Raw genomic sequence first — 17,124 nt, 5'->3', positions numbered from 1 at the left:
AGGAACAGTCGTTGCCCTCAGTGACGTAGCAAATAGTGAGCTCACCCAGGCTCCAATGGACAGGTCTGGACTGATGGTCATACAGAGAATCCTAGTAAAATCAGGGAATCAAGCAACATGGATGTGGGAGGGGTTATGCAGGAAAGACTGGGCATGACAAGGGCGGAGGAGAATAGAAAAAGGTGTGTGAGCAGGGAGCAGAATGCCCTAAGGACATCTATGAAAAACAGCTAGGAACAGAATTAGTCAATAGCAAAAAGGTTTTCAAAAGTATGAACAAGGTTATGTGGAGTAGGTAAAAATGCTCTTTTGCTATCTATAGTTTCTTTAGTGCTTTATTTTATATTAAAGATGAAACAGAATGTGCATTTCTAATTGGTGTCTTTCATGGTTTTTTATATTATTGACTAAACAATGGATTAATCTGGGTATGAACCGAGTAATCAATGGCTTGTTTTGTTCTACATGATTAAAATGTAGTTTAATTACATTTTCTTCCCCTTGCATTGCCTTGACTCTGGGAGAAACTGGTAAATAGATGGGGCTGGTGCAGTTGCCATCTGAGTGCTTTTCATATTTTTTTGTAATTTTTGGTTGTAACATATTTTATCTGGTCATTTCTACTGCATGGTTATGAATAAATATAACAAGAAGCAAATTTGTATGACCTGACTGGCCTTGCATGAGGCTGCTTTTATTATCCTTGGTTTATTATTAGCCTCAGGGAGGGCTTTTCTTAGCAAACACAGTATTTCAGTTCTTTTTCTTCCGATTCTCGTTGGTAAATTTCTTCTACCAACATTTCTTTTTTGCGTTTGAAGTAAATCTTTCTTGTTGAAGAAAAATTAGAAAGTAGGGAAAGCCATCACACATTAGCCTTGCGGAAAAGCAGTGCCAGGGTGGACAAGCTGGCTGCAAAGGCTTCATCCAGGGCTGAGGTGGTGGGGAGAGAGAGGAGCTCTGCTCTGCTCTACGGGAGGAAGCTCTTTCTGGGTAGTGCTTCATGATGCCAGGGAGGAGGATGCTCGGGGTGTGACAGGGACAGGATGTAGATATGATGGCAATCCAGTGAGACCCTGCCATTATTCCAAAAGTCTTCCTAATCATACACTCCCTCCCCCATCAAGGTTAATATACCAGTCACTTATATTTCTATACTGACTAACAGTCAGCGATTGTGTCAAATTCAAAAATGCACTGACAATAGGCGCAGAACATGGGCTGTGCTGACAGATACAAGAAGTCATTTGGGGCTTTCGGTTGTGAAAGCTTTAGAAAACTGATGAAAGAAATTAGCAAAGATCAGAACGGACCAGTTGAGAGTTCTTCAGAATAACATAATCGGCACGGCTAGTGTCGAAATCCCCTTCATATCCAGTCATCAGTTACCCACATTCATCAGAATCCCGACAGGCTTTTCTGTGAATATTGACATAGATTCTAGGTTTCACATGAAAATGCTCAGGGCATTGAATACACCCCTCCAAAAGTTTTTTTTTTTTTTTTTGGCAAACAAAGTTGAATGTCTCATGTGAGTTAGAACCGAGGCTTCCTGAGACAGGGCATCCATCAAGTCAGCACAGTACTATATCAACGCAACACCCGGGAGAAGCCTGAAATAGACTCACACACCCATGCCAATTGATTTCTAACCAGCACATCAAGCTAATTAGTTGGGGAAAGGCAGGCTTTTTCTCAAAAGGGGTGCTGAAACACTCGGGCAGCTGTAAAGGAAGACCCTGAGCTATGATTCCTGGAGAGCGATGTAAACAGGAAAGCACACCCAGGGAACCACAGAGCTAAATATTCCAGAAAAAACCTAAGGAGTGAACCTTGTTAATCTTGGGCCGGGGGGACAATTATTAGATAAGACATAAGAAAGGAAACCTGAAGAGGAAAAAAATAATAATATCTTGGTATGGAAAGAAGCTGACAGGAATGTATGGAGGGAGAAAAATCCTCAATGTTCATCTGAGAATTGGTATTCAGGTGTAGAATGTATATTATTTTAAAACAAAGAGCTCCCCATCCCCAGCACAAATGATCAAAGAGACACTACAAAAGGGCTAAAAAAGCCAAGTCTTTTCTGAGAAAGAATAAAGCTGGAAGTGTCTCACTCCTGGTTTCTAACTGTGCTACAAAAGATTTGGCATTGTAAACCTCATAAATGATAAAGGATAAATATCCAAAATGCATGAGGAATTCATAGAACTCTGTAGCAAATAACAAAAAAAAAACAAAAATAATAAAACATGCAATTTTTAAAAACAGGCCAAAGCCTTTGATATTTCCCAGGGAAGACATACCAGCCAAGAGTCTTTAGGGAAGTACTTAGTCCCACTGATCTCAGATGAATGGAAGTCAGAACTGCAGAGAGATAAGCCCCTACAATGAGGAGAACTGCATTGGAAGAGACAAGAGGCAGTTCTGGGGAATGTAGGGGGAAGGAGACTTGATTCAGGCTAGGTTATAAAAAACTGTAGATATTGCTCAGAAAGTTCAAATTCACCTGTCTTGTGATGCAGGAACCCCACTCCCTGGTCTAAACCTGAAAGTTGAGACCGTGAGGACCCATCTGGACCCTGTATTCATATCAGTGTTTGTAAACAGAGGTTTCTCTGTCCCTCCCTGTCCCGCAGTCACTTCTAAATAATCACTCAGAGTCTTAATATTAATTACAAGCTACTTGGCCTATAGTTCAGGTTTATTACCAACTAGCTCTTACATATAAATGAACCCATTTCTGTTAATCTATGTATTGCCACATGGCCATGACTTTTACCAGTCTGTTGGCATCTTGTTTCTTGGGTATCTGGCTTGCATCTCACTCAGTTCCACTCTTCTTCCTCCCTGTATTTAGTTTGACTTTCCTGCCTTGCTATATTCTGCCTTGCTATGGGCCAAGGCAGCTTTTATTGTCAACCAGTGAATGCAACATATACTCACAACATAAAAAGGGTTATCCCACAGCATGTCCCCCCTTTCTGTCAAATCAAAAAGGAAGGTTTCAGTCAATAGAGCATGGGATTCTTAATCCCAAGGTCTTGGGTTCAATCCCCACGTTGGGTACCAGGTAATGAAAGAAGCCAAGTGGGGTCACATACAGTTTGTTAACAGACACATCAGGAACAAAAGTACTATACTCCTAGGACAGAACAAAGCTGCTTCCGCTGCGGGCCCGGCTGATACACTGTCACTGTTTCAACTGCTGCTACTGTTTCATTACAAAAGGGGATGAGAAAGAAGCCACCAGCCCTGTGTGCTACCATGGCTCACTACCAGTTTGACCCCAGACAGCATCCTTTGCCCCACCCCCACCTTTTATTAGGTAAGACCATGCCTATTGAGCCAAGCCTCTTCAAAACAACTGAAGGTCTGACCAAATTTCCACAACATGTGTTATTCACTTAAGTATAATATGTAGAAAATTTCTCAGTGCCCATCCATGGGCAGAGGGGAACTCAGAGACAAATCTACATTGAGGAGAAATCATCAAGCTAGGAAAATAATCCTTTCCTTTGCAACAGCGTTGAGAGACTTAAAATAGATCCTGTTCAGTAGAATAAGGCAGACCAATAAACGCTGATACCGCACAACCTCACACAGGTGGAAAACCTAAAGGCCAATAGGAAAGAAGCAGAGAAGGACAGCACTTGCGGGGACTGAAGTGGCGTTGGCCATGGGTACAAACTTGCAGGTGTAGAATGTATGTATCCCGAGGACATGTTCAGCATGGGCAGTGAGAGACCTGTGGATCAATACCATTAAGGCAGTCAGTGTTCAGTGTGTGCCCAGCCGTCTTGATGTACACCTTAAATATATTCAGCCTTCATTTAACAGCTCACAGTTTAAAACATACAAGATTCCAATTAAAATCACAGTGAGAAGCCGCCGACTGATACGCTTAATGATTGATTCCAATGGACACAGGAAAGGAGGATGAAACAGATTCTCTATGTGACTGGTTATTTTGTTATTACAGGACTGCAAACAGCTCTGACACATATCATTGACTTGGAACCGGGGTGGGGACTCAGTGGGTAAAACGTGAAGGCTTCAGTTTGGATGCCGAAAAGCCCTTTGAAAGCTGAGAGTGGTGGTGGGTGCCTCTCACCCAGCTCCGGGCAGATAGCAACACATGGCTCCGGAGCCTATAGGTTTTTGCTGGACAGTCAGCTGACTCGGGACAGCAAGCCTCAGGGTTAGTGAGTGTAAGACATTTTCTTAGTGATTCATGGGGGAGCAGATGGCCCTTGTGGTGCTGCTATCCCGGGGCCTGTTGTCCTGGGTCCTATAAGAAAGCAGGCTGAGCAAGCCATGAGGAGCAAGCCAGCCAGCAGCACCCTTCCATGGCCTCTGCATCAGCTTCTTCCTTCAGGTTTCTGCCCTGCTTGAGATCCTGCCCTCACTGCTTTTGCTGGGGAACTGTTATATGAATCTGTGAGTGAAATAAACCCTGCCTCCCCCGAGTTGCTTCTTGGTCATGGTGTTTCATCACAGCAATAGAGACCGTAACTAGGACCAAGAAAGATGAAAAAACTAGGTGGAGAAACATTGAGGGGAACGCCCCTGATGCCCCCATGTCAACCTCTGGCTTCCTCACATTCCTGCTCAGGCACACACACACACACACCACACACCACACACACACACACACACACACACCATTATACTGTATACCTACAGTGAATCAATTTTACTATATATGAGGTAAACTTGAAGTTTAACAGAATAATTTCAAACAGCTTTAACTAGAATTATTACCACTCCTACACGTCACATGACACAACTGTTTGCTCACATTCGCAATACAAGGGATGTGCACTTTTGTTTGAATGCTACATTAAAGGAGATTGTTCTTAAATTTTGTAGTAAAGTGTCACATTGTAAATTATTTTGTGGTGAGCATTATGAATTCATGGCTTTCTCTCGTCAGCGGACCTTAGAATGAAAGATGATGAAGTAACTTTTGCTTATTTCTCTACCTTGTTTGAGCTGTTTGGAAGATACATACTTTTTTTTTTCCTGCTTGTAGTATGGCCGCCCTTAACAATTTTTTTATTCTACTACTTATATTTCTATAAAAACTCAAAATATTGCCCATGGTTCTATACATTAAATCCTATGCCCATTATATTCTAACCATGATTTTAATTTTCCTCTTTTGTTTACAAATCCCTTTTCACATTTAAATGCAGTTCCTAGTTCAATTGTGCACATCAGCCTTTAAATTTCCTATTGATCTTTTTATTACAGTTAAATGTATCTTGGTAAACATTTTCTTTTGGAGTTGAAATGTGTGGAATTTTTTTTCAGAAGTGAAGCTGAATGAGAGGTGAGATGAAGGGAAACCTTTATGTGTTTCCTGCAGCCTAAAGAACACGTTTTTCGTCTGAGTAAACATGCCCTCTGTGGTCCAGTCTCCCGTAGCTTCTGATTGATACAGCAATGCTAGAAGAAAACTAATTGTGGTATTGATTGTTTCTTGTAGCAGTCCCCTGGTGCTACCAATTGCCAAGCAAGACAGTCTGCTGGAAAAAGATATTATGTTCAAAGATACAACGAAGGGTCTGTGTAAGCAGGAGTCTCAGGACGGGCCCCCGGAGACCAGCCTGGCGAGCAGCCACAGCAGGCCAGAGCAGGTAACCACGGGGCTTCCTTGGGCACTCTGTCAGGTCATGCTTAAAACCTTCCGTGGTCAAAACCTACCATGCTCAAAGCCAATATCTGCTGTCTTCCGTTGGAAGATAAATTAATGAACGCATAGGCTAGAGTTCTGTTTAAAATTCCTGTCGATGTGGCTATTGTAGTGGTCATTAATAAATACAGCTGCTGTGTAGCTTTAGAGAAGCTTGAGTTTTGCAGTTATTGGCCTGTATCTTATTCTTGCATATGTTTAGGTATCTTTAATTATTTAGTAGAATTTTTTTCTTTTTTCCAATTATCCAAATGCACATAAATAAGTCAAAGGGGTGCTAAAAGTAGCTATGATATTGCAATGAGTGTGTGTGTGCGCGCAGGCGCGCATGCACGCATGTGCATGTGTGTGTGTGTGCATGCACGCATCTGCATGTGTGTGTGTAGTCATTTAAGACTCAATGCCCAATTTAGGGTGGGTTGCTTTGATGTTTCGGAGTGTTCTAAGCTTGAGAAATATAAATTAATATGTTTTCTTCTTTCATCGTGACAGAAATAAGAGATTTTCCTGTGTTTGGTGCTTTGTGAATGGCAGAACCGCGCTCGCTCTTGTTTCTGTCTCGAGGTCTTTAATTCAGAGTCCTGTCCTTCGTTCATTTTCCAAACACCCTCCGCTCTAGCCTCAGTTTTCTTACTGTGTCGAGGGTTCTGACAAAGGCAACTTAGTGGACTCAGGAGTTTATTTCAGCTCCCAGTTCCAAGTATCAGTTATACTTTTCAGAGAAGTCAAGGCAGGAACTCAGATGGCTAGTCACCACGTCACACCACAGTCAAGAACAAAGAGTAAACACATCATTACTGCTTGCTCTCAGCTATCTTCCCTGTTTCTTCAGCTGGCCAGGACATTCCCTGCCTAGGGCATGTCACTGACCACAACGGACTGGGTCTTTATACTTCAATTAATAATCAAGACACTCCCCCAAAGACATTTCTACAGACCAACCTGAACTAGATAATTCCTTGTTGACTCTCTTTGCAGGTGATTCTATGTTGTGTCTCAAAGAGAGTTAAAACTAACTAGGGTACCCTCTTCTCAGGATTAAATCTTAGTTTAAATTGCTTTAGCTAAATCAAAGAAACCAAAAAAAATGTTTGGGAGGAGGCCATTTGATTGCCGTTATTTTGAAGCATTTTTTTTAAAACTGGCTCACAGAGTATGTAGAAGCTGAGATCAGTTAGAGTTACCACTAATGAAGCTTACTCACAGAATCATTATGATGCCATTAAAATCCTCATGTGCCCGGTAGTTAGTGATTATATGTGAGTTATTCTATGCTACCATTAATTTGTCTTCAAGCTATTAAATATCTGTCTTGGCCTGGCAGTACTACAATAATAAATTCTTATTTAATTAAAGAAGTACAAACTTGGACCATTCTTTCATGTAAATGCTGAGGTTTGAGTCTCTGTGGAGACAAAATTTCTCTGTCTAGCAAATTAATAGAGTTAAGTGACCATTTAGCATGAGGTTCCTAGAAGACGTAAAGCAGTCTTCAAAGCTAAGATGATTTTTACATCCCACGGCAGCATGTGGGACCTTGCAGGGCGGTTTCGGTGTCCTTGCTGCATCTCCTATGTATCCTTCATGTGCCACTCGTTCTCGACACCTTGCCTTTTAGGAGGCCATGGTGGGGATTTGGGTTTAACTGACCTGGGGCGCTTACTAATAAACCCATTAGAGTGCCTCCTGCAAGACAGATCACAGACATTTTGAACAATGAGCCGCTGGATGGTTCTCCATGGAAGAGGCTGTGCTGCATAGCTGGCTGGGTCATGCAGTCACATGCCGTAGGAGAGCCTTGGAAGAAAGACTTTTCAAATTGACAAAGTACACAGTAACAGTTTAGAAAAAAGCATGGAATGTGGAACATTTTGAAACTTAAAACAAAACCACTTAGCATCTCTTCTTCTGGGTTCTTGTCAGATGTAGCTTTACCAAGTTGTAACTGTGCAAGTGGATAATTAGTGGCATCTGCAGTTTCCACAAAAGGCATAGAACAGGCTTGCTCCTCATGACTTGCTCAGCCTGCTTTCCTGTAGAACCCAGGAACCAACCCAGAGATGGCACCACTCACAATGGGCTGAGCCCTTCCCCCATCAATCATTAATTAAGAAAATGTTGCACAGGCTTGCCTACAGCCTGATGCTGTGGAGGCATTTTCCCTTTTGAGGTTCCCTCCTCTCTGATGACTTCTAGCTGATGTCAAGTTGATGTAAGACTAACCAGCATGATATGCCCAGCCTTGCCCCCTCCCTGGACTCCCTTTGTGACCCTCCTGTGACCTTTGGTAATTACTAAGTGGGCTTGCCACTTCCACCTTTTACCTTCACCAGCTGCCAAAAGGACACTTTAACAAAGTGAAGTCAATCTTGTCATCCAGCCACTTAGGACCCTGGACAGCTTTTCAGGAGTCTTGGCACTATGTATCCATTCCTGCTGTCTTCCAGTCTTCCGAAATCCACCGCTCCTCCAGCACACCAGCTGCCCTTGCTGCCTCTCACAGCCGCTAGCATCCTCAAGGGTTTCCCACACATAATCCTGGTTCTCCCCTTCCATCCTCAACACTCGCCCTTCCTAATGATTCCCAGTTTCACCTGAGCACAGCCCTAAAGGAGGCCATTCTAAATAGCCACAGAGCAAACTTTCTCAGAGATCTGTTTTCTTCTGTGTGTGCTTTCTGCACCTGTGAGTTTTATTTATTTCTTTGCTTCTCCCTCCAGTAAACTCGAGAACACACTGAGATGAAAGATAGTATAACTTCTCTCTCTCTCTCTCTCTGTCTCTCTCTCTCTCTCTCTCTCTCTCTCTCTCTCTCTCTCTCTCTCTCTGTCTATCTTTGTATCTAGCTGCGAACACAAAGCCTGTCAGAGAGTAGATAAGCTAGATAACATTGTGAACTACTACCGCATCTCTTCCTGGAGCCAATCATCACCATCACAGGTTGGGCTGCCTCCCTTCCCTTGCTGTTTGTCGCATAGCCCAACTCCTAAGCTACCAACTCTGATAATTATCTTCGTTATCAGCTGAATGGGATTGGAAATCACCTAGGAGACACACCTCAGCATGTTTTGGAGAAGTTTAGCTGGGGAAAGAAGCTCCTCCACCTTGAACGGGAGAGGCTTCAGCCAACTGAATAAGAGTTGTTGGACCCAGAAGGGCTACAGCTAAGCTCTGGCTCCCCCCCTTCTCTCTCCTGGATGACACTACAGACCAAGCTGCTCTCACTTGCACAATCTTACACCTCTCTGAGCCCAAATTCTTCTAAATCACCTTCTGTCGAGTATTTGTTTAGAACGACAAGGAAAATAACTCACCACCTACTGTGTGGCTTTAGAGAAATCACCTCTTCCCGTTCTCAGCCTGAAATCCTGCTGGATATCTTATGAGAACCCTCTGCCTTCACCCCCTCCCATGTGGGGTCTCGTCACTCTGGCCTGCCTTTAATGAGAATCTGTTATATCCACTTCTCTGGGTCCTTCTGCTCCCTCACGTTCCCCGTTAGTCTTTCTCTTTGATGACCCCTCCCTGTTCCCTAATCATCAACCCTGCCAGGTTGAGCCTGTCTCTGCCCTACCCTAGAAGGTCTCATCACAGTGTGTTCCCTGTTCCTGCTCTCCTTTTCCCAAATAAATCCTAGCAAACCTTCAGCTCTCTCAGCCATTTGTACTAAGATTTTATTTAGCAGCAGACCAGCTGGTAATGTCCACACTTGCCCACCAGCCTCCTCCTTCCAGGGTCCCTCAGGAAAGTTATCAGAGTGGCTGTTGACATGAGCCCCCTTGAGGTATGTAACTTAGCACACCAGTGCTACACCTCAGCCTCAGAGCTAACACTAGGCCAAGTTCTCCACCCCCGTTGAGTGTGTGAGTCTTAAGGTCAGGCAGCTGGTGGCCGGAAATTTAGAGGCCAGGCATATTGTACAAATTGGTTCTGAATGAGTGAATATGCTTCTGTTAGAATATTGTGTTTTCATGTAGAGAAACAGATTGGTGTCCAATGTCCAAGCACCCCCACCCATGGTGTCTTCTTAGACACCTCCTGAGCTTTGAGATGCCCAGGACAGAGTCTCTACTCCTACTGTCCATGTATTTGGGCAAGACGCAGCCTGAGAGACATGAGAGAAAGATTTCATCCTGTTACGTATTCTCTAGCTTTGGGGAAATAGTTCTAAATTTAGTGGCTTAAGATGTGTAATGATTTTCACTCTGTAGATACTCACCTGATAAGCAGTGATAATTATATTTAAATTATTCAGCAAAGGAACTTATAATAAATAATACAGATATGAAATTCACGGAGACCCAGCACTGCAGCAAAGGTATAGAAAGCACAAACAAGTTTGCTTTCGTCTAAGGTTTCCTGTGTTTGTTCCCAGCTCACAGGGCCCCTCACAGATTTTCCTTCTGCCACTGCCCATGCTTGACATAAGAAAGTCAAAGCTGCTCTGTCCTATGCATCGTGTCTACTGTAAGAGCATGTTTTGTGCCTATTAGACTAAGCGTATGTATGTCTCACTTGGAGCTCGCTGATTTTCACCTAATTAAAAGACCACGTTCAGCTAGATTTATTTGAAATATTTATTTTGCAATAACTTATTTGAGATAATCATGGAAGTGTTGCTCAGTTTGAAAGGTAAAAGGTGCCATTTTTCTCCCTGACAGTTACCTAATCTCACAGATACCTTAATCTTAAAGTTAATGTAAAACAGAATAAAAATCACAAGCCCCAAATCTGGGGTTTACCCTGAAGACCTGACCCTGTCCTGTAAGAAGGCAGAAGCTGAGGCCCTTGCCTTTCTATGTCCCAAACAGTCTCATGGGATTAGCTTTGGAAGCTACAAATGCTTGAATTTATCAGCTAAGCTCTTCAAGAACTTGGAACAAACAGATCTGACTTAAAGTTTCGGGAGCTCAAGATGTCATGTAGTGTGTGTGTGTGTGTGTGTGTGTGTGTGTGTGTGTACACGCATGTACGTCACTTATAGATGTGTAGTACAAATTCTCATCTGAATAATTTTGTCTTCCTTGAAGTATTGTTAATCCCAAAAATGGGAAGAGAAAGACCACTGACCCAAATCATCGTGGTCAAATTACATCAGGCAAGCAGCTAATTAAAGCAAGTTTTTTTTTTTTTATTCATGCACACAGGCTGCCTCCTCCTAAGGTGGGCTTGGAGCCACCAGCCCTGGATGTGAGAAAGACAAGGCTGTTATAGCTCAGGGGTAGGGGGGTTTCCAAATGGGGAATTTGGTGGGCAAAGTAGGCAGGGTTACAGAAGCAAACATAAGCATACAAGTTAGTCCCCTCTAAAACAGAGACATGGTTGCGAGGTGGGCATAGCAAGGCAGGTAAAGTCATAACTAGGTCATCATCGGTAGATATATGTATTATATATATATCGGTAGATATATATATATAATATATATATGTATATATATATTATAGCTTACTGAAACAAAGGTAGTGTTGCACAATGACTATAAACAACTTTTTAAAACCAAGACACGATTGCCATTCCTGGAACAGAGAGTACAGAACCATGCGTAGCTAATGTTGTAGGTGGGGCATAGCCCAGTCCTTGAGAAACAATCATAAGCAGGAGTGAACCTAGTTTGTCTTTACTATAAAATGACTTTAAAGCCTAAGATGGAGGCAGACTGGTTCTTCACCCTTCTACCTTTGAACAACGCAGTCGTGCTCGCGCGGTCTCAGGAGTTTGAGAGGTTTCTGAAGTTGGAACACGCACCCGTGAAGAACTAATCAGAAAGTGACTAAAGCTGATCAGCTCGGCCATTGCTCCACCCCACAGGTCCAGCTCATGCCTCCTGCCCCCAGCGATGACCTGGCCACACTCAGTGAGCTTAATGACAGCAGCCTGCTGTATGAAATCCAGAAGCGCTTTGGGAATGACCAGATACACGTAAGTACCCGCAGAACTGCGATGCGCATGCGCGGCTGTGTCCCACTGACATTGGGATCCCCTCTGGCTCTGGTGATGAGTGCGGTTGAGCTTTGCAGAGTTAGACTCATCTCGGGAAGATTCTCTGTCATGTTCTGCACAACTCCAAATTTCAGAGTTAAGTGTAAGGAAGGCTGTGTGTTCAAAGGACTAACAGAGGCACCTATTAGCCTGTTAGATCAGATGCCGGTCAGCTCTCCCAGCAACCTTCAGTGCTCCGGGCATTTTTCATCCTGCACCCTACCCTCAACCTCTCCCTCCCAGGAACTGGACTCCGCTTCTCTCCCCACAGCCTGATCCCTGAGTGTCTCAGGCATTTTGGCTTTACAGTTCTCTTGGCTTCCTGGTCCTACCTGCTTCTCCTGGGCTCCCATGTTGGACTTCTGCCCCTCTCTCCTTTCATGGTCTAGATTTAGTCTGCTGGTCATGTTCAGCCTGGACTCTTCCCTCTCCCCTCTTTCTTTCCTACATCTACAGTGAAGATCTTCTCTAGACTTGAGGAGTAGTCCTGTCCTCGTCCTGTTCAGTTTTCCCTTCACTGCGTCCTGTTGTCCTGACAGACCGGGAGATCTCTCCAGGGCCAGCAAGATCTGTAGCTGAGCTGCCTGTCTGATCTCAGCCTGCCTCTGAGAGGCTTTCACTTTTCCACTCAGGGAAAGGAGAAGGAGAGGCTCTAGCATCGTCAGTGGTTAGTACTGCCTCTAGTTGTCCAGTGGTCAGCTGATTGACAGCTCCCAGTCTTCAGGAAGTTATCTCTCTGTGCAGTAAACTCGTGAGCAAGATTTTGTATCCTAGTAAGGAATACAAAAAATACTATTAAAATGGAGAAGGAATTAAAAGTGGGTCTTACCTTTTTCTGTATGTTACTTTTTCTAATACTGGTAACAGTGTAGACAGCCAGTACATAAATCTCACAATCCACCTCCTTCTCCCTCCTTCTCCCCCCCCCACATGCTGGCTGATTTTGTTCTCCACACTGAGCCCAGGACAATTCAGTCAGAATGCCTGGGGAGATCTCTGATTATGCAGAAATCTGTCACATTCCCTGATAACAACCATTTAGTCCTAATCTACTGAGAATCTGATTAAGTCATTTTCATGTAAATGTGAAGACTAAGATTTCCCAACAAGCGACGAATTGTCAGGCAGGTCCTGATTAACCCGTGAAGCTACATCAAAGCCTGGCAAGGCTTCAGTACACTGCCTGCCACCCAAAATATACTTAACATCAAGCTTGTGCGGCACAGTTGTTGGAACTTCCATTAGCCTAAGTGGTTACACCTGATTGTGTCAGTCTCTGGAGCTTTTTGGAAGTGTTTCTTATTTTCATTATTTTTAAAAAACTTGTTTCATTTTTGTAGTACCAAGAACTATAAATATAGGGCCTTATGCATTTTAGGCAAGTTCTGTGGCATTGATCTACATCCCCGTCATTTCCTCGCTTTTAAGCTTGAGAAATATCTTGATAATTGTCTAGACTGACCTGGAACTCAGTAGCTTAGGATGGACTTGACAGTGTAATCCTCCTGCCTCAGCCTCTGGAGGGCTTTATGCCACCAAATCCGTGCAAAGACTGGGTTGTTTTTGTTCCTTGATTCCTTCCTACTTGTGCAGTTGCTCTGTGTCTTCAGTATCTACTCACCCCACCCACACTATGGTCCCCTACCATCCCTGCTCCGGCAGACCCACTCTGTGCTCCTGGGGTCACTGGCAACCCCCAACTTTAGAGGTCCTTTTTCCCTCACCATCTGAGCTCAGTGAACTAGAACATTTTGTGCAGAGTGCTAGGCTAACACAGAGCTCTTTCCACGAGTCTGTTCTGTTGCTTCCCAGGGCAGGGAGAGCACAGCTCTGTCTCTGAGGTTGGCATCATTGTTGTGAGCCACTCAATCTCAGTCACCAGGAGTGGGCTTTACTGCCAGCAGACAATCGCTGCATCCCCTGCTGCGTTGGGAACTTTTCCTGAGGTCCTTCTCTTGGCTCGGCCGTTCTCTTCCACTCCTGGCAGAACGGAATTTTCAGGAATCCCACTCTCATGGGCTTCCATGTCTGCGTCTCTCCTGAATCTCCAGACTACGTTACAGTGTGCTATCTCTCGTAAGAACATGCTTTGTGGGATGAGAGAGATGGTCCTCCTTGTGCTGTGGCTGACGTGTGGCTCCTGTGTCAGACCCTGGGCTTGATGAAGACAGAGCCAGGTAGTTGTTTCCCATAATGCCTGGCCATGCTGCTGATGTTGAAGGCAAAGTTCTTCCCATCTCCCCACCTGCTGCCTATGCAATTTCCGCTCAGGTGGCCCAGGTCAGGTGGTGGGACCTCCCCTAGGAGTGCTCAGTGGGAGGTCAAATGGCACGGAGCACCCTGTCCTAGACTCACTATCTAAAGGCTTGTGTTTGACACGCCAAGTTGTGCTTTGGAAGAGAACATCCAGAGCGATGAGAAAGTGACCCCTTAGGACAGAGCGCAGAGCAGTGGCCGTGGTCTGCTTTCTCAGAGTGCCCTCTTCAGTTCTGACGGTTTATATAGCGTCACCATTGATGACTTTATCATAATGTCGGATTGTGTTTCTATTGATCATACTTTGCCTATTTCAACATACATATTCAAGGAGGATCTCAAGTTCCTTTAATAATTATCCCAATACAAAACTCTCTCATGGCAGAATGTGGATTTGGGGTGCCCAGTGTGATGCTGAATAACGGATGGTAGAGCTGCATGGAGAAACACTTGCTGAACTTAAGAATCTTAACCTTGACGACACTGCAAACAGTTCCCATTTATCCTCCAGTGTTAACACCTACGCCACCTTAGCTGGTTCCCAGTGTTCAGTGAGACATTGCGTCCGAATCTTCCCACCTTCACCCCGTATCACTCACATCCTCTAGGTTTAAACAACCATTCTGTTTAACTTAGAGGGTAAACCTCTCCTGTCTCTAGCAATGCTTTCTGAATGAATCATTGGTGAGGGCAATAATTATGTCAATTTCTCTTCTGCTTATATCAATAAACAAAACTGGGAAATCTTGCTTGTCCTGGCAAGCTCCGGTTCCCTCTTTGCACTCTTTGCTTCAGACACTTGGCGGTAGATTGATTTATAATGGATGCATAGAACTGCTGTCTCTTCCTGAGTGCTGTCTCAGTTTCTCATTATGAAATACCGACCTTTCAGTCCCCAATGTTGCTGCCCAAGCTACGTCTCTGTGGGGTGATGCTGTATAGCCAGCTTTTCTTTATTCAGCTTTTCTTTATTCCGTTTAAGAATAAAGAAAGATATACATTTAACAACAGCAACAGAAAAGCTGGCTGTACAGCCAGCCAAATTGTCCTGGTCCTGCCTTTCAGTGACATTTTTCTCTGAAGTGGCAACATCTACCATTTTCATCCAGTTCGTCAGCTTTGTCTTTTAGCTGCAGTATTTGGACCATTTGTGTTTGTTGTCGCCACAGACATATATGTACTTAAACGTGCATTTATAATCTCTAGTCCATTTATTCCTAAGCCTTTATATCTCATTACTTCAACTTTGTTAATAAAATGTTTGATTTTTGAACTTTACGAACACTTTGTCTTTTTTATTACTCTATAGTGGCATAAAATTAACTACCCCATTTTCCTCTTGCTGTGAGTTTGCTTATTTTACTTCTATCCTCTTTATCCAGACTGATTTTCACAAAATCCCTTTGCAATAAATTCATAGAATCTAACCATTCACTCCTGTGTTTCATGGGACGAACCTAAACGCTTCATTTGATTTGTATATGAATCTTATGTTTCTGAAGAATGTTTGGGTCAATTAAAAATATTAGAATATGACTTTTATTGATTCACCATGTTTTTCACAATGGCTTCCAAATTATATAATTTTAAATGATTCTATCTATGTGATTCATGAACTGCTTGCATCTTTTTGACAGACTTTTATCGGGGACATCTTCTTGCTTGTTAACCCATTCAAAGAACTCCCAATTTACTCCACTATGGTGAGTATAATGCCATTCATGGGGCTTACACATTTGTATTTGGTGACATAAAACCTAAGGGAATAACAAAGCAAGACAAAATTTCTTAGAATTGTTCTCCCTTGAATTAGCATGATAGTCTCATTAATGTATTATTCCGAGGCAACTTGGGAAATCAAAGTTACTTTACCAAGGTGTCTTTTACATTTAAATAAGTAGCTGTTCTAACGATGCTTACCAGACAGAATAGACAGTACAGCATCTTGGCTGATTTGCTATCATTTGGTTTAGATCCCCCATCTCAACACCTGGTTTCCTGCTGAGTGAGGTTCTCTCAAGTTAGAGGAGTGGACATGGGAAGCGAGATGAGCTCAGGGAGTTTCCCAAAGTGACGGGGCAGTGTCACCATGAGACCGCTCAGCCCAGAGATGCAGTGCTGTGCAGAGTCATCCTAGCTCACCTGAAATCACAGTGTGATTTACAGTAGTGATGGGCAAAAACTATGTGAGTAGATCCTGGATTTTATGCATCTACACACCTGCTTCAGCTATGAAACAGAACTCCCAGTGCACGGGGTTCGTTCACAGATGATTACTGACCCGTGTTTAGGTCACGGATGGCCATTGACCCGTGTTTAGGTCACGGATGGCCATTGACCCGTGTTTAGGTCACGGATGGCCATTGACCCGTGTTTAGGTCACGGATGGCCATTGACCCGTGTTTAGGTCATGGATGGCCATTGGCTGGTGTTTAGATCATGGATGGCCATTGACTGGTGTTTAGTTCATGGTTGGCCATTGACCCGTGTTTAGTTCATGGTTGGCTATTGACCCGTGTTTAGTTCATGGATGGCCATTGATCCGTGTTTAGGTCATGGATGGCCACTGACCCGTGTTTAGTTCATGGATGGCCATTGACCCGTGTTTAGGTCATGGATGGCCATTGACTGGTGTTTAGTTCATGGATGGCCATTGACCCGTGTTTAATTCATGGTTGGCCATTGACCCGTGTTTAATTCATGGATGGCCATTGACTGGTGTTTGGTTCATGGATGGCTATTGACCCATGTTTAATTCATGGATGGCTATTGACCCTTGTTTAGTTCATGGATGGCCATTGACTCGTGTTTAGTTCATGGATGGCCATTGACCCGTGTTTAGTTCAAGGATGGCCATTGACCTGTGTTTAGTTCATGGATGGCCATTGACTGGTGTTTAGTTCATGGATGGCTATTGACTCGTGTTTAATTCATGGATGGCTATTGACCCGTGTTTAGTTCATGGATGGCCATTGACCTGTGTTTAATTCATGGATGGCCATTGACCTGTGTTTAATTCATGGATGGCCATTGACTGGTGTTTAGTTCATAGATGGCTATTGACCCGTGTTTAATTCATGGTTGGCTATTGACTGGTGTTTAGTTCATGGTTGGCTATTGACCCCTGTTTAGTTCATGGTTGTCTATTGACCTGTGTTTGGTTCATGGATGGCCATTGACCCGTGTTTAGT

General features: G+C 43.6%; 1 protein-coding gene across 1 annotated transcript in view; it reads left to right on the top strand.

The window, feature by feature from the left end:
• The window catches only part of Myo16 (myosin XVI), a 351,974-nt gene that overhangs the window by 103,320 nt on the left and 231,530 nt on the right, over nt 1-17,124 (top strand). Inside the window, exons 10-12 of the mRNA XM_038326520.1 lie at nt 5,492-5,642; nt 11,507-11,617; nt 15,571-15,636. Of these exons, the coding sequence (XP_038182448.1) occupies nt 5,492-5,642; nt 11,507-11,617; nt 15,571-15,636 (328 nt within the window). The remainder of the gene's footprint in view (nt 1-5,491; nt 5,643-11,506; nt 11,618-15,570; nt 15,637-17,124) is intronic.

Source organism: Arvicola amphibius, chromosome 4 (genome assembly GCF_903992535.2).
Source record: "Arvicola amphibius chromosome 4, mArvAmp1.2, whole genome shotgun sequence".
Lineage (NCBI taxonomy): Eukaryota > Metazoa > Chordata > Mammalia > Rodentia > Cricetidae > Arvicola > Arvicola amphibius.
This window is presented reverse-complemented; position numbering and strand designations above follow the sequence as displayed.